At 34.8% G+C, this 27,550-nt stretch overlaps 2 protein-coding genes across 4 annotated transcripts; one reads left to right on the top strand and one right to left on the bottom strand.

Annotated features, from left to right (window-relative positions):
- The first annotated feature begins 1,008 nt into the window (after window positions 1–1,008).
- Window positions 1,009–15,860, top strand: LOC148613921 (adrenocorticotropic hormone receptor-like). Of its 3 annotated transcripts, none has more exons than XM_088587621.1 (6): window positions 1,009–1,132; window positions 3,294–4,019; window positions 10,173–10,394; window positions 13,042–13,181; window positions 13,767–13,969; window positions 15,221–15,860. In XM_088587621.1, the coding sequence occupies exons 2-6, from the start codon at window positions 3,692–3,694 to the stop codon at window positions 15,501–15,503; spliced, it is 1,176 nt and encodes a 391-aa protein (XP_088443747.1). In that variant the 5' UTR covers window positions 1,009–1,132; window positions 3,294–3,691; the 3' UTR covers window positions 15,504–15,860. The 3 variants fall into 3 exon arrangements, with proteins under 3 accessions (XP_088443747.1, XP_088443746.1, XP_088443748.1); XM_088587620.1 differs by lacking the exon at window positions 1,009–1,132 and adding an exon at window positions 2,713–2,963; XM_088587622.1 differs by lacking the exon at window positions 1,009–1,132 and adding an exon at window positions 5,469–5,490 and having other exon boundaries at window positions 3,889–4,019.
- On the bottom strand, window positions 15,505–27,491 carry LOC148613920 (dehydrogenase/reductase SDR family member 6-like). Its single transcript, XM_088587623.1, has 10 exons — window positions 27,423–27,491; window positions 25,774–25,848; window positions 22,226–22,307; window positions 21,393–21,489; window positions 20,884–20,992; window positions 19,641–19,701; window positions 19,101–19,214; window positions 18,314–18,372; window positions 16,811–16,903; window positions 15,505–15,984 (listed from the first exon to the last, which is right to left on the bottom strand). The coding sequence occupies exons 2-10, from the start codon at window positions 25,846–25,848 to the stop codon at window positions 15,931–15,933; spliced, it is 744 nt and encodes a 247-aa protein (XP_088443749.1). The 5' UTR covers window positions 27,423–27,491; the 3' UTR covers window positions 15,505–15,930.
- Between the last annotated feature and the right edge of the window lie 59 nt (window positions 27,492–27,550).

Raw genomic sequence — 27,550 nt, 5'->3', positions numbered from 1 at the left:
CTTTCAGAAGGTGTTTAAATTTTTTAAATAAGATGAGAACTTTTTTTCACAGCACTATGAGGAACAGGGGTAATTTCTGCGTCCGACTATTTTTTGCGTACGTTCCAAATGTCATTGGTTGAATTGGTGGTCTGTAACCTAAACCCGCCATGATTGAGAAGTAATAGTGTTGATCGTAGAATTTTTTTACCGTTGAAAAATTAAACGATCAATGACTGACCTTAAGATTGTATCAGATTTGTCCTGATCCACTCACGTTTTATCTACATCGTGTACATAACGAGAATTGTCCACTAAAGAACCGACCTTTTCTTGGCAAGTTGGGATGGCGTGGTGCTATCTCATTTTGGAATAAAAACAAATTTAAAATCTAAAAGCCCCCCCCCCAAAAAAAAAGAAAAATAATAATATATATATCTATTTAGCCAAGGCCTGAATATAGCTGACATATTGCTAATCGGGCGTTAAACCCAAAAAATCAATCAATCAAACAATCAGGAAAACTATTTGATATTTCCATAACAACCAAGATTTTAAAATACAAGTTTTATACGAATCTAGTCAATATAAGATGTATCCATTTAAATGGGGGAAGGGTGAGTTGTGATTCTTAGGTGGAAATATCAAAATGTTTGTTTAATCAGTCATCGGCAGAAAAAAAATAATTCAATCCCCCACTACGTCACAATGGAGATTTCAAATACAAATTTGAACTTCAATGGGTGCTGAAAAAAAAATAAAATAAAATAAAACTGCAGCTCTCAACAAAACTTAATTTTCAGACCCTCCCCTCTCGTAACAAATCGGTCTGTGCCTAATCAATAACTGGATATACTGTTACTTTTTGATCAACATTTCTTTGGTTTAACCGGAAATTATTATCCTGCAAAAATAAATAAGGAATATGATATCTTATCTTAGTATATTTTTTTTTAATTCGTAAAATTCTCGCCTAGAATGTTTCCTGTTTGTTTGAAAACGGGCGATAAAGCACAGAAAGCGGAATACACTAGGTACATTGTATGATCATTTTGTTTCTATATGAGTATAATACCAGAAAATACACCACGTTATTACATTTGTAGTCATTTGCTTCATCAACACAATGTAGTGACGGGTTTACAAAAAAAATGTACGTATGTATGACTATCATAATTATATATCTCAGGGGCTGATCCAGGATTTGAGTTTAGGTTGGGGGGAGGGGGGGAGGGTAATTGAATCAAATGCCGCGTAAAGCAGGGCAAAAAATATAATGGGGTGAAACTTGTGGTGATTTTTTTTCTTACCGATTTAGGGGGGCGTACGCCTGGCATGCCAGTCCTTGGATCCGCGCCTGTATCCTGCATGGTGTGATTTAAAAGACTCCAATTTAACAATTTTAATTTAAAGGAATATTTTTAAATTGTTAAAAAGACAAAGGAATTCATACTTAGCATTTCCTTATGAAGGCTGTTCCATGTTAAATGTTATACATGTAACTGTAGATATATCTGGCTTCTTTCAATATCAAGAACAATAAATTGTATTATCTAAGCTGCTTGAACGTGTTTAATGATTGATAATTGGCTAGTTTGTAAAAGGTTTTGTTCATAATAGTCATACATGTACATGTGTACTAGTAAGAAAAATGTACAATAGAAAAAAAAAGAAGACGTACACAAATTTACGCATACAGATGAGATCAGTTCTATTAGTAACATCTTGCAAAACTGTTCTAGAATTGTCAGAATAACAGTTCTCTATGACAGATTTAGAACAGTTCTCGGACAGTTCTAAAGCCAGCTCTTCTGACAGTCTTGGCACAACCGGCTCTACACAAACAGTTCTATTATTAGAGCCTGCTCTGTTCGAACTATCAGGCGAGCTGGCTCTAGTCGCAGAACTGTTCTCGTTGAGCCGGTACTGTTAGTAGAACTGTCAGAAGAGCTGGCTCTAGTCGCAGAAATGTTCTCGTTGAGCCGGTACTGTTAGTAGAACTGTCAGACGAGCTGCCTCTAGTCGCAGAACTGTTCTCGTTGAGCCGGTACTGTTAGTAGAACTGTCAGAAGAGCTGGCTCTAGAACTGTTCTATGACACTTTTAGAACTGTTCTAGAACCGGCTCTTCTGACAGTTCACCTGAGATATTAGAACTGCTCTAGAACCGGCTCTTCTGACAGTTCACCTGAGAGTTTAGAACTGTTCTAGAACCGGCTATTCTGACAGTGCACCTGAGAGATTAGAACTCATCTCATATGTATATTATAAACTATACAAAAGTGGATACATGACCATTGCCCCAGTCATGAGCCCTCGCCGAATCTTTGGTAAAGTAGGGGGAAAGGGATACTATGTTTAGTGTTGAATATTAGAGACCCTTCTCTGTATTATTCAAATTAATTCCCTATTTACAGGGCTATGTCGGTCGATGATTTCAACCCACTCAGCGTCATTGTCTTCAAAAATAAGATCATTTATTTATTTCGTTTCAAAGGATACTTAATAATAAACTAGCAGAAGAATATAAGTCTCATAACAACCATGAAAGATAATAACGCATTATCCTACGGTAATCCATTATAAAAAATATTTAATGATACCGAATAGTTTTTATATGAGAATGTATTGTTTCCTTGTCGGAAATTTGATTTATACGCAATTTCTATTTATGAACCTGCATAAAATTTCACTTATTATTCTTGTATCCGATTAGAAGCCATGATCTTCCGCCGTTTTGCGTGATATCAAAGTTCAAAGATATTTACACTTTACTAAATAAAATTATTCCCGTCTTTGATGCTATAAGCGTCAGTTATAGAGATAAAGCACAGTTTGTGGTCAATAGTTTGTTATTCAACTGCATAATGGCTTCCCTGCTTAGCGAGAACGGATAGCTACTATTTATGTTTATTGCAACGAGTTCCGTTTAGTGTTAACAGATACACAGCGATGATCTTGATTCATTTAATTCAAAGACGTAAACGTATGTTACATGTTAATTTTTTTGGTACATTTGTTTTGGTGAATATTATATCGTAGCAATCTGTACGTTACCATGAAAATGATTACATTGTTCGAATCGAAAATGTACACATAGATTTTAATCGTAGCGTTATCGAAAAGGAATCGGAATTTCAACAGACTTAAACTGTTTTGGCTTTAAATATTAAAGGCTACGATGACCTGCTATATAACGATATGTAAATAAACTTGCAAAGATGCTCAAAATTAAGACACGTACATGTATACAAAACTAACTTACAGAAATCGTTTTCAACTTTTGTTTGATGCGATTATATTTTATCAATTACAGAATTATATAGAGTGAAAAACTGTTTTTATCAAGATCGATGAATTCGTTGATATCAAGACATGAATCGGAAGTATGTATAGAGAGATTGATATGACAGGAACGAAAATTTATTCTTTGAATGTATTTCTGTAGCGAATAGAAAGTCCGGATTAGAGACGGAAATAACAGATATTATCTTATGAAAACTGAAACTGCAGCAACCTAGATCTAACGAGGATCAAAATATCTTACAACGTACGGAAAATCTTAGAGGATTTGCAATTTAATTTTCTGTTCAAATGTTTAAACAATATAAACACATAGATTTGGAAAATGCGCTTACAGTAGAACCAGTACAATTCTATAAGGATAACAGTTCTAGTGATGTTTTATTCTACAAAACCTGGAATTAATGCAAAATGAACTGGACTAACAACTATACGACACTTCCGAATCAAAACGAAACATATATTAATTCAAGTACCGCTCTGACAACAAATACAGATTCAAAGCATACAGACGCTCTATTTTTCGTTTATTATTACGGTATATTCAGTATCCTGACTTGCATAAACATCCCAGGAAATTTGATTGTTATATCGACCGTACTGAAGCATCAACAACTACGACAGCCATGTAACTACTGCATTGCCAGTTTGGCAGTGTCAGATTTCCTGATTGGTCTAGTCTACCCTGTATATAACATATCTCATTTGGAGGAGGTGCCATCGCTTAGTAATAATCTAGGTCAGTATAAAAGGGGATTGAGAATGAATAGAAATGGAAGTTGTTTGAATTAGTACACGTAAATATTCGAGTAAGCTGTTGCATATATTTGTGTACTGCTAAAACAGGGGCATATTCAAATATTTTAAAAGGGTTTTACCAGAAAAAATAGTCGGGCTATTATTTTTTTTTCATTTTTGCCCAAATTTTGCAAGGAATCAACAATTATAATCCCCTACGCGGGGGGTGCAACTATAAAGTCTACATTATGCATGCTGTATATGAACAAGTAGGAGGACGTTGAACTAATTTCAAGATTTCGTCTTGTAAGTTTGAAATAAGTAAAACAACGGTCAATTAAGAAGACTACATTTTATTTTATTTTTTTAATTTAGTTTTTAGTTTATTTCGAAGGAGTGTCATCGTTCTGTTACCGTATATTTTATTGCTTTACTTGCCAGGGCCTTTCAAAGCTTACTTAAAGGTGTGTTTACATTTATTGAAGACCTTTTGGTGATCCCTGTAAGCATTTAGTATTTTATAGGGGTTATATGATGGAGCATTTGTTGCGTTTCACCATATCTTTTCCATTCCCATTTAACACTGCAGAACATACCAAAAATTTTAGAAAATGCTGTTTATAGTTCTGAAGAAGTTCTTGTTACGTTATGCGTACATGTAAGATTTTGTCTGTTTACAAGACTACATGCAATGTAGTTCATTTTCCGGGTTTATGTTTTAGTTTAGTGTAAGTGTTTGTAAGAATCAAGGCAAATGGGAAAAATCAGAAACATTTATGTCAAAACCTCACCGATCTGACAATGTAATATTTATATTCTTTTTATTTTATTTTATTTGTTATTTTCTCCTTAAATCGTTTATTCACAAAAGCTTTTACAGCACATACATGTAAAATTGACAAGAGAATACAATCTTTTAACACCATTCATGATTGCTCTATTCAGCGACATTTTGTAAAGTTCAAAAACCAGTATTCACATTTCTGTTATGGTTGTCCAATACAATTACATGTATTACTCTGATACAAACATATATAGCAATTTATTCCTTTAAAAGGATCGGATTATTTATTCAACACTTTACAAAGTGAACGATGTTGTTAATTAACAATAAAAGACACTTAATTTCCAGATTTGTATCCGCTGTAAGTAAACATTACAAGATTGGCTAACGAACAAAGTACAAAGTCCTATGATGCACAAATACCAACAAAATAATGTAATTTTTATACAAGCATACATCTATACCTTCTTTTACATGGATATTTAATTTCACTGATTAATTGCTTTCTTGGGTACTGCAGTGCATTGCGTCATTTTAAATATTTATTACGCAAGTTAGGTATAACCCGTAAGAGAACAAATTTGAATATTGATATGTTTTAAAAATAATCATTCCTTTTGCTACATTTGTACTTTAAATCAACTAAGATTTTCTTTTATAATTTAGCAAAGGTGTGAGCTATCAACAGGTAAACATATGTTTTATTTTGTTTAGTTTTTGTTAAAGATACGATACTAGTAAAGATCCTTACTCGGTATTACCGGTTAACTTCCTGTCATTGAAAATACGGGCTCTCAGTGCTTCTGAGGTCAACGGTTAAATTCGTTTTGGTTACCGTTATAAGGACTTGATGGACAGATAGTTACAATCTTGTGAAATGTAGAAAATATCTAAGTAGTAATGGCACCGATCAGTGAGTGTCCGTAGTGATTGTCACAGTCTTCTTGTCCACCTTACACTAAACCATGTTTCAATCTAATCTAAATCTTTGACTTGGCACTTTCAATCAGATTGCCATGATTTTTTTCTGGAACGAATTGAGAGGGAACATTTCAGACATACAGATCCTAGGTCTGTCTTTGGTGTACAATATACATGTATCTTGCTCAATTGTAAGAAATATAATTATGTTCGACAAAACTTATAGAAACTGAAACAAACATCATTAGAACAATCCTATATGTTGCATTGAAAAACAGTTTACGATAATAACTCTAATAATGATTGAAAATACAATATTATCAAAAATATTACAAATTTTGATATGATATACATGCGTTAAAGGAGTGACCTCTCGCCAGCGGCATTATAATCAAATATAACGTTACCGCAGTTCAAAAGGAGAGCCAGTTGCCCTGTCAAGTAAGTGCCTTGGGTATCTTGTTTTAGCTATTTCTCTAATATTTATGTCCAAGAAAGTAATATCTTAACCTATCTAACATACATGTGTACGTCTTCAGTGCAGATGATTTGTTTTGTAAAAATAACCGTCAAATTATAGTCGGCGTCACATAAATAACATACTGTTAAAATTTGAATAAAAATATTTTCTACGACTTTATTGACACCTACCGTCGTTTAAATTGTCTTAAATGACTTGCTCATTCGTTTAGCCAAACGGCTTCTCCCTAAACATTGAATCGTTAAATTCCGGTCAGATTTTAATTCTAGGTGGCAATATTTACATTGTAAAAAGTCGGCCATGTTTACAGTGATCGGGTTGCTAGGAGATGTTGTTTACGTTTAAATGGTTTGTCCAAAAACCGAAGAACCCAGAATGCAATTCGGCGTTATTTCGGATATCTCGGATTTATTTTACGCGAACAACGTATAATACCGAGAAGTTGATCAAGCAGACGATTGTCACCGGAGTTCGACGGGAACTTACGCACTTCGTTTGTAAACAAATCGTCCCGTAAAAACCAACATGGCGGATATTAGTATGGGATTTTCCCGTAAGGATTTGTTACGCATGATTTAAGCTAATAAGCGACTTGTTTTTGAGAAGCTGTTTGGCTAAACGAATGAGCAAGTCATTTAAGACAATTTAAACGATGGTTGGTGTCAATAAAGTCGAAGAAAATATTTTTATTCAAATTTTAACAGTATGTTATTTATGCGACGCCGAGTATAGGTATTATTTTCTAATAGCATTACTCTTTTAATATGATCGAAAAATCGCAGACGGCAGTGACCTTGAAAAGTGACTGCACGTGCAATACATGTACTTAGTGATCAGTACTTTCGAAATTCACAACTGGTAGAATATCGATTGTTCAGTAATTCTTTCTCTAATATCAGAGGCTCTCAAGACAGTAATGGGTCAATCTGACACTTCACAAGAAATGAGTAAATACAATATTTCACAAGATAAATATGACCAATATATCCATTGAAAACGATTTACACTATTTCTGGAGAAAAAATGAAATCACAGCGTTATGCGGAATGACACACATTTGTAGTTCTACAATAATTTTTATACCAACTCTCAAAATGTCTTGCTCTGAGTACCTATGAGTGGCTTGCTGTAAAACAGAGCTAATCGGGTAACGATATTTTATAATAATACTTATCGATTTGATGTGTATGAAATAACTAGTCCATTTACCCGTATATCATGACTGGTACTTGGACGTTTGATTTGCTTTTAATCCTTATTTTAAAGATATTATCACATTAAGTATCATGACAGATACAACTTGAAACTATGATAGATATTTTATGTGGCGTAAATATGATTAAAGGCCAAGAAAAACGAGGAAAGACAATTTTGGGGTAGTAGTTGTGGAAAATTAAGACCATGCATTAGATTATTTTTCTACAATTTAAAAGGTGGAACGTTCGCCTGGCAAGCCTTTCATAGGATCTACATGCCTATTTTTCTGTTCCAAACAATATCTTTAATTAAGATCATTAATTGGATGTATCTGGTTCCTCCCATAACTATTTATGTAAATAATAACTTCAAGATTTCTGTATCGTAACTGATCGTGAAACTTTTTTTCTGGAATTGCATGAATGGGTACTGCTTATGAGTAGATACGATACGAACTGACGCGACACGATCACAATTTTCAAATCATGAGTACCACGACCTGTTAGGATACCACACACGCTTTGTTTCGACCGAATAAGTTCAGATGTGATTGTCTCGATTAAGATCACGATATACATGCAATCACGATCTGATTGGATACGATCTTGAACGATAGAATACGTATGGATTAGATACGTTGTGTTGCGTAAGGACACGATTGAGTTGGTAAATCGTTCACGATTAGGTGGTAAAAATATCGTGATTCACTGTATTTCATTACTGTGCATGTCTGTTCAGAACGCACATCAAGAAATGGAATACATAGGCCCTAAAGCTTGTGACAATGTTACATTTGCCGTTTTGATGTATGAATAAATAAAGACATTTAAAAAGATGAACGACACAACGCCGATCAAAGAGAGTCGCAAGAAGGCGGCTTTGGGTTTTGCCATAGATGCAACGTACAAGCTTGAGGAGACAGCGGTTTGGACTGTTTTCTAGTCTACTAGATACACATTTGAGGTATGAGGATCCATTGGCGTTCCAAACTACACAAGATTGATGTCATAACTTTTTTTAGGAAGTGCTGCAAAAATGTCTCCAGCAGTGGGAGTGGACAAGCCTTAGAGGTCCCTTTTCGCCGGAACTGAAACTAGCAGTGACCCTCAGACACATTGCCACTGGGGACACCTATAGGTCACTGGCGTATGCATTAAAAACATAAGGGTTGTCCAGTATTTCCGAGATGATTCCTGAGGTTCGTCAAGCCATCGTAGAAGTTTACAAGGATGAGTGTTCAGTCTTTAGTTAAGTGATTTTATCTATCAATTTTATCAATTTCTGCACCAAGTTTTTTTTTCTCACTTTTGTTTGTTTTTGGTATGTACACATCGACATCATCATAGGTGAATGTGAGGTGTTAAGCTGATGAGATTTATTGATCGATTATTGGAGTTTAACGCCGGGCAGAAATATTTCAGCTATATTCAGGCGATGAACATGAAATGGATGATAAAATAAACATGAAATGATGATGAAATGAAAAAAAGGATGGGACGCAAGGATAATAGGGTCGACAAATTTTTAGAAAAAATAGAAAAAAGGGAGGGATGGGTAGGGTCGGACAATTTAGCCTCCTGTGGCCGAGCGTAAAAGGCTCCTACTATTATCGAATACCACAGAAGGGTTCTTTAACGTTCGAGGGACGTGGTATCTTTCCATACACGGTGCACCACTATGGTTTTTTCCGTATTATAACCTGACAACCCCAGCATGCAACACGTTAGGGGTACCCCATTCCACCACCTGGGGCAAACAACCCAGTTGCTCTGTGGGCAGATCGCCCTAGCCCCCGACTAGGGTTCTGAGCATTATTTAGTCGCCTTTTACGACACGCTTAGAGCTTCTGCGGGCCTATTTGTTTGACATTCGGACCTGCACGGGGCGTTAGCAGATCAGAGGTGATACGATAAGAGGTAAGTAACTTGACAATAGAACGCTCTGAAGACGACAAAGAAGTCGAAATGGTGTGAGTCATCGTAGTTGGTATGACTCCTAAAGGACCACGCTTGTTTATCGACGGTGACTGACATGTAATTAGAAGGGAGGGACGCCGTAGTAAGACGTAATGTCTATCCGGGCTCCTCAAACGCTTGGTTTATGTTCCAAAAGGGCGCACTGGCCACTGTGACGGCTGAGGCTACCAATAAAAAGGAGGAACCATGTTGTTACAGCTCTGCAATTGATCCAGAATTATTTCTGTATGAAATGCACAGGAGATCTAAACTTTTGATATCAAAGATTGCCCTGACACTTACTCGATAACTTAGATGAATCAATTCTACCACGTAAAATGTCCTTGATGAACGAACGATTTTTGAAGTACAAAGTACACGTATTTACTTGATATGACTCACATGGTAACATATGGCTAAACAAACTCCCTCCCTATTGAAGATTCGGTGGTGGATACGTGAAACATATACGCGTACATTGTGAATGTTTATAAATGTGACCATATGGACGAACTTGGAAGCATGAGGAAACACAGTCTCTTTTACGAAAATGTTGCAAAACTTTATTAATATCGTCCGTGTATTAAGATCAGATTGTATTTAATATATTGATTATTGGCACTTGACCAAGAAAATGAATTTCCTCGTTCATTTTACTAAATATAACAAATATTCTAAACTTAGACTAGAGTCATCTGATTTGATTCCACTTTATTTCCCGATTTCAAATTAAAAAGCTAAATCAAAGCTAAGTATACCTGTATATAGAGTCACTTAAATAATTTAAATAATCCAAATCGAAGTTTTCCGTTTTAGGTAGTTGGACTGTGTGTCGAATCCTCGTTTGTCAAGTGCTTGCGCTTGAAATATGTTCGTCATACCACCTAGTAGCTATCACAGTAACGCGATATATAGCAATTGTCCATCCACTACGGTACCACATCTACGTTACTACAAAGACAGTAACAGTCACTATAGCAGTTATATGGGTCCTTTCACAGGGATCATCGTTAGCCATGTACACAATGTATAATCCAGGTACAGTATTTTTTTATATGGCCCGCGAATTTTTTTTATTTTATTGTTTATTACATAACTTATACCCAAAATGATTATGTTGTGATCACGATGTCCGTCCGTCCTAGCGTCTGATCGTAATCATGTCTGGTCTTTGTCCCTGGATTGCATTCTTTTGATTATAACCGCTATAACCTTGGTACCCTTGATTATTCTCCCACAACTTTTTCGATACATTTTTTTTTCTGCGCCAACCGATCACGGCCACTTCATTGACATTTTGACAGACACTGTATAAATTTGCTATTATTACTATGAAAAATCATTTCTGACTATATCATATAATTTGATAAGATAATTAAATGGTAAGAGTGAATAACAAACATATAGACACGAGTGCCGAAGAACGCCTAAATTTACCCGCGAGTGTGCGGAACTTGTTCAGCGCACTTCCGTGCACGATTTAAATCTTCAAGACTTAATCGTTCTTGCATGGCACGAGTGATTTTTTTTTTTTTTTTTTTTTGGTTATTCACGATAACCATTTGATTATCCTATTTCTTACATAGATTTTCATCATACTTCATCTACATTTTTAATATGAATTTTAAAAGTTTTGTCGAGAGAGAGTCCGAGAATGAAATTACCAAACTTATTTTACAATCGGAACTACTCGGCCTTTTCCCTACACTAAAAATAACCTCGGATGCAGAAAGGTGAATTTCTTCTTGAAAAAAAATTGCCGGATTGTAGTCATACGCGACTCAGTTTAGTTCAATCCACCAAGTGGCACTGAGAACTTTAGTTAGATACATGTATCACTAGATATAAAGAACAATAACCCTGTCAAGAATGAAGCGAGAAGCTAGGAAAAAAAGTAATGGTGAAAATTTCAACCAGTAAAACTATAATTTAAGAATCGGATCGATCAAAGTCCGGACAGATTCTTCCGCCTAGTGCTTCCGAGGTTTTTCTTATGTGTAACTAGAAAGGCTGAGAAGTTCCGATTGTTTATTAAAAAATTTCCCAGTTTGAATTATCGAAATTTATTACAATGGGAACATTCGATAAAACACTGCTTATCTATATAACTAAGATAAATATATACCTTTTTGTAAGTGCGCCATTAGTGATTGTTAAGACCCAATGTCATTTACCCTATTTCGCATACTCTACAACACACCCCTAAACCTATACAAAATAGTATTGCACCACTACTCAGAACACAGTCACTTGAATAATACTTGAAAGATATAATGAAAATGGCATGTCGAAAACTGTACCACATGCTGTACACATCCCAGGCCTATATTGCATCATTTTATTCAACGGGTCATAGTTTTCCTTTCCTCGTTTGTCTACCCCGGACTTGACTTTTTATGAGCAACTCGGCGGATGTTTCTAGAAAAGCAGAGAACGCTTACCCTACCGGTGCACCTGGTCCATGCTCCCAGTTCTTAGTGGAGTCCGAGTTGCTCATTTACTTTTGTTACTTTGTATGTATGATTTTAGTTACTTTATGTTCTTTGTTGTGTATGTCTGTTTTCCATGTCTGGTCTTGTCATGTCATGTCTGTCCCTGGATTACATTATTTTGATTACAGCTATAACCTTGGTTCCCTTGATTACTCTTTTGTATCCTATACGCACCCCTTTGCAGAACACAATCACTTTGAGTATACTTGAAATATACATTATATAATAAAATTAACATGACCTGTCGTAAACTGTATCACATGCTTGAAAACCCTCGACCTACATATATTTATCCTCTCGGGTCGGGGCGATCGGAAGGATATTGGAGTCTCGGGTAGATGTAATATTTTGTAGGTATCAACATCAACTTCCTGATTGAGGACTTTGTTTTATCATACTGTTAACTAGGGTATATCCTTTAGAGAGTTGTGCTCAGTTTTTTCTTCTATTTGATTAGGCTATTGAACGTAGTTAATAACATATTACTGTAGGGTTATATACGAATAGATATTTTTTTTTCGAATCGCCTTCGTATTATGTCTGACGACAGTCGTATTTGTTCGTGAAAAGCTTTATGCGCTAAGGCAACGCCGAGGCCTTATACGGCTTATTTGAGGACATTGTTCATTCTCGATCCCCTAGAGCTAGGTTTTTTTGCAGATTACATAAGTTGATAATATTTATATTAAGACACAAATCTCCTGTCTGCCACGAAAAACGAGGTGCAGCATCATGACTTTAAGTCAAGTCTTTACTTTAAGGGTAAAAAATAAGTTGTTTCCTTTCTGAAAAAAAATGGGAGGAAATAATTATCATTTGATGATAAAATTCCAGTTTATTCGTTTCATAGCGACCCCTCAACATACATGTATACGTCATGCATCCGACTGCAATACTTTTCTTCCAAGTGCTTATCAATGTATGACTTTGTGCAAACATTCGTGTAAAGTTAAAAAGGTAAATTTAAAAAAAATGTTCCACTAAAAAGATACATGTTTGTAGGCTAATAGAAGGCTGTACCGACATGCACAACTTCGCTAAAGAACGGACGACCAATACAGTCCATGTAATATGAAATATTCCACAAATTATGATTGACTAGGGACGGGACACCAAACTTAAAAGTATGAATACCTTTAATATTTACACCATTAAAACTAATATAAAAAAAATATATGGATACTAATTTTCAGTCACACAGGTAAAGGTTTGCCGGTATGAGCTGATATTTTCTGTGACACACGTGATCGTCCTACTGGTTATACAGTTGTTTATACCCTTGGCGGTCATGCTGGTATTGTACGCTAAAATAGCACAAATAGCCAGGAAACAGGTGGGTGAATAACACGGAAGGAAGTACCAAAACAGAGTAGGGTTTCTATAAAAATAGATTAAGTGTGTTATTATAATTCAAACACGTGTTTCTTGAAAAAAATCAACTTTGTATCGAAATTCAATCGTGGGAAACTATTCGGAAGATTAGTTTTGGGAGGAAGAATGACAAAAAAATATAACTTGGATGTATTATGTCATTTTGTATTACATTTTTTCGAAGTATTGCTTTATGAGTTTTTTTATGGCTACGTGTACACGTAGTAGCCTCCGTTATGGAAAAAGATATGGTATAGGCACAAATCCCATAGGACCCTTCCCAAATTGGAAGGAAGGTACTCTCAATTATCCTGAAATATCCTAAAATTAGCGCACTTTCCTCCAATTTGGTAAAATTTTGTTTTAAAATATTTTCAGAAAACAATACTGTCATGCAATTCAACTGCTCGTTTTTCACAATTAATGGCGTGTTTTCTCTGCATTACAGTAATATTGAGAAAAATGTTCCTGTTAGCTATGTACAATCACAAATTCTGCATTAGAATAAGAAAATATAAACTGCTGCATATATTTTGTCCTTTTTCAGGCCAAATCCATTGCTGTGCAGGAATCGTCAGTAAATGGACAACTGAGGACCAAAAGTGGTATTATAAAGAATGAACTGAAATCCACAATAATGGTATCGCTGCTACTTGGGTTCTTCGCTATATCCTGGACGCCTATGATTATATATTTCTTCTATACCATTGCATGTCCATCGCCTCCGTGCACAGCCAACAAATACATAAGGTATACATACAAAACAGTCAATTCATAAAAGTGTGATACTTGTACATCATGTACATGTAATACACTTATTTACGGTGTACGGCATATTGCATTGTTATATTTCTCTGCGACTGCTGTAATTATGTACAATTCCAAGCACATGTAATGTAAATAAACACGAATTACAGCTTTACAAGATTGAAGTCATCACTACAGAAGTTTTATGGTCGTCATCATGAACTCGTGGATCGTTGTGATGTATCCATCAGCACCATGAAAACTGATTTATTCAACGGGTCATAGTTTACCTTTCCTCGTTTGTCTACCCCGGACTTGACTTTTTATGAGCAACTCGGCGGGTGTTTCTAGGAAAAGAGGACGCTTATCCTACCGGTGCACCTGGTCCATGCTCCCAGTTTTTAGTGGAGTCCGAGTTGCTCATTTACTTTTGTTATTTTGTAAGTTTGTATGTATGATTTTAGTTACTTTATGTTCTTTGTTGTGTATGTCTGTTTTCCATGTCTGGTCTTTGTCCCTGGATTACATTCTTTTGATTACCGATATAACCTTGGTTCCCTTGATTACTCTTTTACTTTAAGAGAATAGGAAGAGAATCTGATTTCTGTTCAATTATACTGGTTTATTCTTATGAATCAGCATGCAAGCTTCACATTCAATTGATTGAAATGATTCGCTGTCGACCTGGGAAGTCGAGTATATATTATGCATTTGTTCTGTCAGTGGCGTGTAAGATACACTGCAACTACAAATTAACTTATGGAGAGTCTCTTATTCAATGTCAGTAAGCTCCTCAAGTTGAATTTCATTAGCCTACATGCTTCGCAACGAATGTTTGAAGAAAAGCACTTGGCGCTTACCCTTCGTGGGTGCTCTGGATCCATACACACATGTACATCTGATTTCTAGTAGAGGCCAGGTTGCCCATCTATATGTATTCTTAGGATGTTGTGTGTATTCTTCCAGTAAACTTGTGTTATACATGGTATTTTATGTATTTCATAGTTCAGCTTAAATATCATAGACTTTTTATTCAAATCCTTGTCTCCTGTTTTTTTTCCTTTCAATCTTCAGCACATTTCTCTAAAAACTCCTACTTTGCACTAAACAGGAATACTTGTAACTAAATTATAATGTATCATTGACATACATTTACAATGTACATGTTAATTTTATGACATGTATTATGACGTTAAATTGGCATATGCAACATAAATACTTTGCACATGTAACAGTGTTTTTTTTTTTTTACAGAGCCACAGTCCGTGTACTCTTGTACCTCAATTCGTCCGTGAATGTATTTATATATGCTGGACGGCTTTCTGAGTTTAGAAGAAGGATCAAATCTGATTTGTACAATTTCTTTAGTATATGTTGTAATTCACTAAAGGCAAAGAAGAATAAAACAGAAATTCATTTGGTATCAACCATGTCCAAATTATCAAGCCTGAATGACGGTGGTCAAACAGAAAATTGCATAGAAAGCAACGGTCATGGATCGAGTTCCACTAGAAACAGTATGAAAGACACAAAGTAACTGACGTTTCTGTGTTTATTTAAATAAAATAAATCAATATAATTGTTCTTTGGTCAATAGCCTTTTGAGATGGATTTCAGTACAACCTCATATTCATGAACAAACTTGAGACATAAAATTTTTAAAAAAATGTACAAGTAAAAATCCACAAAAAACTAAATCAATTATAAAAGTGCTGATTCAACATAAATAAATTTTGTTTAGGTTATATTATACATGTAATCTACGGTTAAAAACTATGTCAATGCAACATCTTTGAGAAAAACAAATTATAATTAATTCCCGAGTACAAAATGCTAAGTACACAAAATTTCCATTGAAGGATGAGAAATCAAATCTCCTAAAAAAGAATTAAAGTTATTGAAAAAAAAAAACGGAAATATTTGTATAATTTGTTCAGAGATGTATGTTGGTTTCCTTTAGAGCCTCACATGCTCCAACCACCATCTACAACATATTCTTGTCCTGTTATGTAGGAAGCCTGTAAATGGAAAGAGCTGTGGTTTTAAAACTGATTGAAAACAAAGAATATTGTTTAAGCTTTTAATACATGTATATACATGTATACAGTTCATGTCTATACCGCAAGAATATTAAATCTTTAGTGTTGCTTAGATTCTGAAGATTTGTCATCGTCTGTTACCGTGGGTTTGTACTTTCGTTGTCTGTGCATTTCAGAGCTTGCTTAAAGGTGTGTTTATACTTGGTGATCTCTGTAAGTATTTACTATTATACGCTGGAGCATTTGTTGCGTTCGTTTTGCCATTAGTAAAAAAAAAATTTCAGACTCGGACACAAAAATACCATAGGCAATTTAGTAAAATACATATAGGTACATGTGCATGTACATTTTTGTATTTATAAGAATAATGGAATTGTCTTAAATTTCAATTTCAAACGCAATGACACCAACTCACAAAGCAGTGACATAGTGATTTTTTGTGCTCTAATATGACCTAAATGACCTTGGTGTATACACATTTTTCTTGTTTCAAATGAGATAGTTGAAGGTTCGATGAAAGATTTGGGGGTTCAACCCCTCATCCATACCCTTTTGTCGGATTTAAAAAAAAATTCGCGCAAAAATTTGGGCGAAAAATGGTAAATAATAGTCTAGAACCAATTCTTTTTTTTCTGGAACCTAACTCAGAAGCCCCCAATCCCCCACATATTTTTAAAATCTCTTTATCAACCTCTGCAGTTAGATATACAAAAGTATATTTTAGACTTTTTATTTGATGACAAAGGCAGACTATGGTTTAGACCTGTTTCATGTTAAAACTTCAATGCTGTTACGTCTTTTTTACCTCATCCGAAGCCAAGAACACAGCTAAGTTGGCAACTTCTTCAGCAGTTCCGAATCTACCAATAGGCTGCCGGGCCTGGAATGACTTCATGGCCTGCAAAGACATATTAAGCATATATTAATATAAATACAGATATTTGCCGCAATATTCTATGTACATATCAAAACAGTGTTACATTTGTACGTGTAACATTCGGAATAAGTACATAAAGCAAAAATGAACACGTAGGATGATGATTTAAAGAGGTAGACCTAGGGTAAGGGACATAACTCAAGAAATCAGTGATATGTTTGTATTATATTAAATTTCACCAAAGCCTCTCAAGCTTTCATTTGAAGCAGAATAACATGAATCCAAGTTATTTAGATGCTTACGTAAGATTGATGTAAAATGCTGAATACAAACGTTCCAATGATTTTTAAGAGTTGTGTCCCTTACCCTAGGTCTACCTCCTTAAGTGTAAATTAGAATGTGTAAGAATCAGGCAAAATTTGAAAAATCAGAATGCATAATAATGCAGGTTAAAATCCCACCGATCTGACTATATAATTTCACTCAAAGATGCATGATCTATTTGAAAAGACTATTATTTGATCTCTACACGGCACAATTTGCTCAAAAATTTTTCAATAGAATGTTAGAAAAATGAAGTTCTTGATAGAGTTATCTGCCCTTGAAATTGTAATTTAAGTGTATTTCAATGAAATTATAACTCAATTTACCAAAATGATATGGGAAATTTTGTCTATTCCTTGATTCTAATGACACAAAGGGTCAAATTAAACTCTCAAAATGATGTTTTTTTCGTATCATGTTTCACCCGCTGCCTAATTCTTACAGAGACTGACACTTAAATATCAAACGGCATAGTTTGTTTTGTATGTAAATTAGTTTTAACTTTGGTATGCACACGCAGATAAGTGCAAAAAGGGTGAATGATGTATTGTCCCTTTGAACTTCAATCAATAAAGTGCAAAAAGTAAATAAACAAAATCAACCACGACAAGATTTACTTTTACTATTCCCAAGAGGGTTCGAAGTTCGTTTCTTTATATGCCAAAATATCCTACCAACCAATTCTTACATAGCTGTAGTACACGTCGCTTGAGACTTCCTTAAATCCTGGCCATACACGTATATATGACACAAATATCTAACGCGATTTTCATGATAAGGGGAATAACCAACTGTAACCGAGCTAAAATCAAACCAAGGTGAAACTTATTCTTATTTTTTTTTATTTCTTTATTCTACAAGAAAAAAAACACTTGGAGTAATATTTCGTTTGCCACATATCATTGCTTACTTCACTTAGACATTTATTTCAATTGCAACTTCTCGGCTTTCATGTACTAAAACAATCCAAGTTGCTCCATCGGTGGAATTTGAGAATTAATGTATCAAAGTTATACTCCACTTTAGTTGTCTTGTCTACAAGAGAAGTTTTTCTCGTTCACATTTTAAATACGGTGTATCAGATTTTTCCTTTTAATTTTGACTTACCTCATCGTAATCCGGTAAAGCCCTTATCCTTTGATCAAGGGAAGGCGTGAAAATTGTACCTAAAATAATAGTCTCAATAATTTATAACACAGGCAGACGACGTGCTACACATGGAAATCATATACATGTAGGTTGCATCACATGGTTATCATATGAATCGTGCTTTATTATCATAAGTGGTAAATTTGGCTGTGATACCAGGGGCCAGTTTCATAGAAAAATCTTAATTGAAATTTTCCTCAAATCCTTCCTCAACTCAAATTTCAACCCATCAGATCGCTTGAAATGGAAGTTTGGAGGAAAACTCAAGGATTTGAGGAAAATCTCCATCTGAGAATTTTTTTTTTGAAACCGGACCCTGGGGATATTAATGAAAGTCAAATGTTTTGAAATATGGTTGGTTTTCTTGAATTAAAAATTACATTTACAAATGGTAAAAATATGAGCAGGAAATTTTTAAGTTCTTGAAATCTGAAATCGTATACACATCTGCCACACTCATATCAGTACAAAACAATCGCGCCTCTTTCATACAACATAAATCACTTTCTGGTATTTGTAATGAGTAGGGCCCATGGCTGGTGAATGTTGCAATTTCACATCCTGTATAACAGAATCTATCAGCCAGAGATTCATATCTAGTAAATCAGGAATTTTTTGTATCTACTGGATACATGTAATTTAAAAAAATGAGATATTGTTCACCTGAGATGGCAAAAGTTCAACTTGAAAGGTTGTAATGCATGTACGTATAATGAAAATGATGGATATACATGTATAGTATTACCTGGACATACACAGTTTACCCTAATTCCATCCTTGATGAAGTCGGAGGCCATAGCTTTAGACATGCCTATAATGGCCGCTTTCGTTGCTCCGTAAATGCATCTATTTGGAGCCCCTGAAAGGACAAAAACAAATAAACTGTAGGAACTTACATGTATCAATTGGTATATTCAGGCAAAGACAACCTCTGGGTGGGAGAACGATGTGATATGTTTTTTAAGAAGTTTCAATTGGTGCAAAATAATAAACTGAAATTGATTTTTTTAATGTTGCATCTATCTAATTGTCTTTTTTTTTTCAATGTATTCATTTTCATTAATAGATACTTAAATACAAAAAAAAAAACGCTACAGTTATTCAATAATATCAGGTTCAAAATTTTGGCAATCGATAAGTCGGTAAGGCAAGTACAATGTTTTCCTTACAAAAGTAGGCGTGGTGAAACAATTGTCCTTACAAAAGTAGGCGTGGTGAAACAATTGTCCTAACTAAAGTAGGCGTGGTGAAAACAATTTCTTAATGGAGCCTGTGGAAACGGTACCTTTAATACTTGACGCAACAGAAGCAATACTGACAATGCTGCCTTTCTTGGCACTCCTCATCTACGAATAAACGCCATTGAACATATAATTATTATACATAAATTTATATGTAATACGCTCATATTAAAAATTGATCTGCATATAAATTTAGAGAAAACAAGACTAGAAATTTTGGACAATTTCGTTTTCAACATTTATTTTTTATTTTTCAATTGATTAAAAGACGAAAGTAAAATTTATAATACAAGATGCCAAACTTCAACGTGCAGTTTTTTTTTTTACAAACAAATGTAACCAGATATTGTTTGTTTGTGTGTTGGGGTTTAACGTCCGAGCAGCAATATTTCAGCTATATTCAGACGAAGATAGTTAGTCTGCTATAATCTGATACACGTACATGTAGAATGATGTACACATTTCATAATGTGCCCCTTCGTTAAATGATTAGAAGGAAGCAGATATCAGGGATTACAAATTACTTCATTTCGACATAAATCTATATAATAATGATTGTACAGAAACCTATCTTAAAGTAAGTATATTTCATCTAAAAATCACCTAGGTTTCAGATTTGTTGTACACTCAGATTAAGGCAAGCATATGCATACATGTAAATGTGCCACAAGATATAGAAAACAGCAAATAAATGCGCATTAATACAATGTGACAGAGAACGCATACAGAGAGTGAAAAGTCATTGAACTACATCTTTCAGCGTTAGAAACTTAACTTTTGATCAACAAAGACCCACAAGAATTTTATGTAGTCCGCACTGTATATTTCAAAGGAAATTGAGCCAATTTCATCATAGACCTGCTTGATTTTACATAGACTCGGTCCGTAGGTCTACTGCTAATTTCTTTCACTGTAGTTACTACAGATATCATAACAAAGGTGATATTGTTTTAATGTATACAGAAACTCGTCTTTTAAACTTAGGATGATTCACGAAGGCATAACAGTAAAAGTATGGAAGTTTTCCATACTTTTTTGTAGCATATTCCAACTTGTTTTAGCAATACTTATATATCTACTACATATAACCCAAATTTTCACCTACACCCTCATCAGTGCTGTACACGGGATGTCCACTGAAGGATTTCAGATCAAAATGTTTAGTAAAATAGATACATGAAATATCTATTGTTTGCTTATGCGTGATTTTTTTGGGTATATCTGAAGTTTAAATACATGCATATGGGATGGCTGCATATTTGAAAAATTCCAAATAATTATACTTACTTTCGGTATAAACTGTGTACACATTCGGTAAATGCTTTTGACATTGAGATCAAATGAAAAATCGAACTGCTCCTCGCTAGTTTCAAGTATTGTTCCGTTGTGAACAAATCTAAAAAGAAAACAATACATGTGCCTTATTTCAATTTCCAAACTGTTATTAAGAAAGCCATGCATGACATTACTTAAATAAATGAAGTATGGGTATTTCATCTTTCCAAAGATTTCCAAAGTAAGATTTCAAAAGCGGCTTGGATTTTGAGATACAACAATGTTTGTCAGGGATTACATAACAGTACAAATGTACATACACATTTGTATATCTGGTAACCGCTCCGTTGCAATCTTTCTCCTATTTCAATTTAATATCTCCAAACTATGAATATTTTCTTCTCCAATACATAGACTTCATTCACACCGGACGAGCGAGTGATTAAAAAATTGTAATTTCCCCCGAAATGTATAATTCTAGATTAAATTGTATATTGGGCCATTAGGATTATTGATATTACCCAGCACAATTGAAGAGGACATCAATTTTGTCTATCTTCGCAGCAAATGCTTTAACTGCATCTGATTTTAAAACATCTAGAACCTCAACTGTGATGTCTGAAATAAATGATTCATAGTATGTAGTTGTACGTGTATATTGTTTCTAACCACAGTGTTTGTTGTTACGTGTACAAAATACAGTAATATCTCTTTCTGTTGAATTCAAAGTGGAGCGTACTATCCAAACATTGTACATAAAAAAGAGATACTCAGGTAAAGAAACAAAGACAGCAAACCATCATAGAATAAACAGTCTTCACGACTAACTTTCCATTTCAAAGGCTCGAAATACATTTTTCAGAAATTTTTATTTAGTGACTGTTGGCCTTTAGTAGTTAATTTTACAGGCCCACCTCCATATTGACAAGCCTTGGGCTCCGGACTACTGCTTAACCGTGAAGACTGAATAAATATTTAACATAATAACTTTGGATAGACCATCAAGTTTGATTTTATAATGGCAATAAGTATTATCGAATACATGGTAATTATCCACAATACACCTTAATTGTTGATAGAAGACGACTGGCATGATAATTTATAAATCATATATGCATCACTCGAAAAAAGTACAACCCCTAACTGTCTCCCTTTGGCGTAATAAATGGTGTGTGTTTGCATATGTCTAAATTTGGTTTTGAAAATGGTTAATATTTTGTTGTCGGTAAACACGTTAAACAATAGTTAGGACATTTGCCAAAACATCAAATCTACCATGAGATTTGTGCATTTACACAGAATGTCAATTAATTCTATAAGAAAACAATATGGAAATATTTAGCTTTATTCATACTTGGAGATTCAGCAGCTAATTCTTTGAGCTTTTCTTCGTTGATATCAGTGGCAATGACTTTTGCACCCTCCTTTGCAAATGCCTATTTTTTTTTAAAAAAAGGTAAAGAGAATAAATATAAGGTGAAAAGTTTTTTTTCTTTCTATTTCATAACATGATATATGGGCGTTTTATTCAAAATAAAGTAAATATACAAGGGCAGATCCAGGAATTTAGATTTTTTTGGAGGAGGAACACAATTAAAATTACTTAAGGTTAATTTTTTGAAATATTCTTCTAGAGTGGTGCAATGTAGATATCTTGTAGACCAAAAATACAAATAAAATAATTTAAGAAAGCAGTGAAGACGTTCTGTAATGTGTCCAGCTGGGCATTATCAAAGCTGTCATATTACAGATAGCATGCCTCCGTAGGACTAACGTTGGGTGATGGTTGGATCGTTGGCTTTTAGTTGGTTTTGGCAATACAACGTTGGCCCAATGCAGTAGTCCGTAGTTATAGAAATATTTCTTTTTGATTTATTTTAAACCAAATGGTTTATACTTAACAACCAAATGATTAAACACGATATTTTGAAATTTTAAATATTCTCATATTATAAAAAGGCTATACATTGGCCCAACGTTGGTCCAATGTTGGCCCTACTATATCTGAACAACCATTTCATTTTATGCTTCTTTTAAAAACTTGTTTTAGAAGCGAATTCTGCGTGAGAGTATTGTTAAATTTTGATTTTTAAGTCAAAACCATGATTACATGATTTGCATTGTTCTACATTTGTCCAACCCAGAGCCAACAGTGAGCCAACAATGAACCAACCTTGAACCAACGTCGAAACGACTTTGGTAACAATCATGTTAAAAATATTATTCTTGATGCAAAATGTATGTCGGTTTCAAGAAAATCAAACTAGAAAGGAAAGCAAATGCGGATGTAAAAAGCAAATATTGTGTTGCATCTAAACTGCGATAATAAGTTTGGCCAACGTTGGCCCAACGTTGAAACAGCAAAATATATATAACAATATTTACTAATATGATTTTTCTTCTTTCAAAAAAGTATTGTTGGATCTTTTCTATAATTCTGTTAACTGCATGTTTAATATTCATGCAACAAGTATTCGCATTGAATACTTAGAACTTAATGACACAAAAAAAATTATTATGAATTACCAAATTTAATTTATGATAACAATAGTGTACATGATTATCTCCCTCTGATTCAGTGTTGTAATTGAGAGCATAATACACCTTTTAGAAAACAAAATTTGTATTTAATTTTGAACAAATGTACACATATTTGAATGTAAATTCATCATAACAGTGACAGGTATTATCATATATCTATTCAATGCAAAAAAATTAAAAATGCAAATTTTCAATAATTAGTATACCAATGATCGTAGTATCTGCTAATTTTATAACAGATTTTCTTGCTTCAATTTTGTAAACTAAAATCAGCTTATCATTCGTTTTTGGTATATTCTTACTGTAAAGAATTTATGTGATAAACAGAGGGGAAATTGTGACTGCTTACTCTGGAGGAGTGCACAGCATCAGTACTCTGCGACATGACCAGGAAATACATAACAAAATTATGTTCTAATATCTTGAGGAATACAACTGTCGGACAAATGGTTGAGTTAACGTTCGCTGCAGTGTTAAGGACGCATAATGGCGGACGCCGCGAAAAAAAGGAGGGTTGCTTAAAGTAGCTGTACTTTGGCCAAATAAAAGAATGCAAACTACTAAAATGTGTTGGAGTCAACAGAACATAGTAAATAATCATCAAAAATGACATAAAAGCGACTGATCAACCTTATCTTTATCAAATTTCATTGAAAGACGTAGCGCGATAAGCAGGCCTTTGTTTTTTGCAAAACTGCAAGCTGTTAACCTCAACAGAAATTTATGAAAATTTAAACATGCATTAAACGATGTTTATTTTGTTGGACAAGTGCTGGGGGTAAGCAAAATAGTCCATAACAAATAAATTAATAATTTGATCAACCTCCTTGTTCACGCGCCTCGTATTCCTAAAAAAGGAGGAATTTCAACAACCCCCAGCCATTTTTAGAAACCTTATACACTACAGGACTTATAGTTTAAATATTTTTAACAAACTTTGCGATTTACAGCTTGCATTTTTTAATTTTCTCCAGCAGGGGCTGAAAATTTAACAAAATGAAACAAAAACAAAACGTCGACGTGAAGCAGTTGGGCTTATATTGGGCCAACATTCGGGATTCGTTGGGTCAATGTTGGCATTACGTTGGGCCTATGTTGGCCCAACTATTTTTTGCTTCCGTTGGGCCCAACGTAGGAATGCTGTCTTCAGGGGTCTGCTTATGATCAGATGTGTCAAACAATATTTCATTATTCTTCGTAATTAGTCGGAATTTGATAAAGAATAAGGTTTAATTTTCACTTATGATCAGAGCATGGCTCCTTTGATTGGTCAGTAAACTGGTTACCAAAGACAAAATTCACGTGTAAATTGTCACGTCATATTGTGGGATCACTCATTACCATCAGCCTTAATAGACATCTTGGCATGAACGCAATTTGGTTACCCACCCACATACCTTCCTTATGTATTTTGATTTTATTTCATATCTAAATTAAATTTGCTTATGGAGCAGAATGCTTCTCCCCGCCTTTGCTAAAATCTGTCATTTATCCATTTGATATGTTTTATTTTTGTTGTAATTTGATATTACTTAATTGATATTCTTATATGCAGAATTCACTCTGCATTATATGATTTCTGAATAAGTGACCTTTTTCCATCAATGTGATTTCCTATTTATAGCAAAACAAGCTCGGGCTCTGAGCTTTGTGTATCCAAGTGTGTAATAATGATGTCTATCTGTCTGTCTTGAATATCTTTTGTGGCAAAATTAGCGATAAATTAAAGTTTCAATCTAAAATCGCCCTAATCTACCCCTCACAACCACCAATGCTTTGCAAATTTTAGGGGGGGGGGGGCGCACGCCCGCCACGCCCCGCCTGAATGCGCCCCTGTATACACATGTGCTGTAGTGGACTTGTACAAAGGAGTTGACGAATAAGGTCCAGTCTTATATAATAAAACGTAACTATTTACACCTTGATGACATGCCTGGTATATCAGGGTTTTTTTTTACATTGTGTACAACAAAATATTAAAAGATAATCAATCTTCTGATAGACATATTTCAACAAAAAGAGATAATTATACATGTAGCATGCCCATTCCCCCCAAAATATGTTGATGTACTTGATTTTGAACAGGTCGATTTGCTACGTTATTTCAAATCACATTAAGTATCGCCAAAATAGTCGTGTCGTCCTTAAACTGATGTTCTGCCTGATAGCTTTTCTCAGACACTATACACGTAGATATTCCTAACAAACGTAGTGAATATCATGTTGAATGGTTTATAAAAATCATGATTACATACACCGGATGATTGTCAACCAACGACTCGGTCAGCTATGCTGTAAATAATAACAAAAAATAAGACATAAGATGCAGATAATTAAGAACCCCTCTTTGAATGTACATACCAATGCAGTGGCTCTTCCAATGCCCTGGGCGGACGCTGTACAGACACAAACCTTTCCTTCAAGTCTTCCAACCATCTGAATATATTAAAATAAGAATATGTCCTTACATTGAAGTCCAAATTAGCTATATTTACAAAAATGTATCAAGAGTGGACCCAGATATTCACGAAAGGGGAAGGGTCGGGGCGGGGAGGGGGATGGGGTATACCGTAACAAAGCGGGGCCTAAAAATTCATAAAACAAATCAAGTTACAAAGCGCATTTATATTCACTGGTTTATAAATGATTGATTGATTGATAGTTGGGGTTTAACGCCCGAGCAGCAATATTTCAGTTATATTCAAGCGAAGTACATGAAAGGGATGATAAAATGAACATGAAATGATGATGAAATGAAAAATGGGATGGTACACAAGGATAATGGGGTCGACAAATTTTGATTGGCACTGGAAATAGGGAGAGGTGGGTAGGGTCGTGCAATTTAGCCGCCTTTGGCGGAGCCCTATGGTTCCTACTCTGGGAGAATACCATAGCAGGGTTCTTTAACGTGCGAGGAACGTGGCATCTTTCCCAACACTGTGCACCACTATGGTTTGCGGTCAGGTTTTCCGTATTATAGCCTGACAACCCAAGCATGTAACACGCCAGGGGTACCCCCATTCCACCACCTGAGGCACACATCCCAGTTGCTCTGTGGGCAGAGCGCCTAGACCCCGGCTAGGGTTCTGAGCACTATTTAGTCGCCTTTTACGACAAGCTTAGCGCTGCTGCAGGACTATTCTTTTAACACCCGGAACTTCACGGGACTCACTGGTTTATAAAACAATGCTATTAAAGGATGATCAAAATGTAGGTCAATTTGTCTGCGTGTTTACCAAATTATATTTCTTTCTGAGAGATACTTAACATTTGAAAACAATTTTCAATTTCATAAAGGGGTGTGTTATGTATAAATACGTATTTAAGAAGAAATTAGGAAAAAATACACATTTTAAGTGTATTATTCGTTTCGAAAGATGCTAAAACGCATGTGCAGTCGCAGGACTCTACAACTATAATAACTATATACGTATATGTATGAATGTCAAGGGCCGATCCAGGATTTTCGTTCAAGAGGGGGCGTTAATTGAATTAAATGACGTGCAAAGCAAGGCAGAAAATATTATGGGGTGTAACTTGTAAAAATTAAGATTTCATGCAAACATTTTTTTTCTTACCGATTTAAGTGGGGCGGGGGGGGGGGGCGTACGCCCGGCACGCCAGTCCTTGCCAAGGACCTTGGATCCGCGCCTAAATGTAGTGAGAGGCATAATTAAAAATGCATTCTGGTAATTAGAGTACGTATATCGAGTGATTTTTTGTAGTACACAGGCTTCAGTGTATGTAGTTATCTGGATTTTACATTAACCAAGAGTAAAAGAATGGTTTATAATATGAAGCAACAAAAATGTCTACAATTTCTATATGCCACGCAATCTAATATGTTGAAGGGTTTAAATAAAATGTTGCAACGAAGTTGTGCATGGTCCTGATCTTCTACATATATAATCAAATCGTATTCTCTACATTATCAAAGCAAACATTTGAGACAGGAGATGTTTATAAGGGAATGCACACGGTTTATAAGCATAGACAACCATTGTACTCACCTTTTGGCCTATTGGATTAAATGAAAGTAGACACGCCCACTTTTCTGTTCTATTTATAGCATTACCACTGTTAAGGTAAAAGACAGATTGTATTTTCTTAAAGTAAACTATTCATGTGAATTACTTTG

This window comes from Perna viridis, chromosome 6 (assembly GCF_037379345.1).
Source record: "Perna viridis isolate PV_CMFRI_1.1 ecotype Kerala chromosome 6, ASM3737934v1, whole genome shotgun sequence".
NCBI classification, from domain to species: domain Eukaryota; kingdom Metazoa; phylum Mollusca; class Bivalvia; order Mytilida; family Mytilidae; genus Perna; species Perna viridis.
The sequence above is the reverse complement of the archived record's forward strand: the minus strand, read 5'-3'. Positions and strand labels throughout refer to the sequence as shown.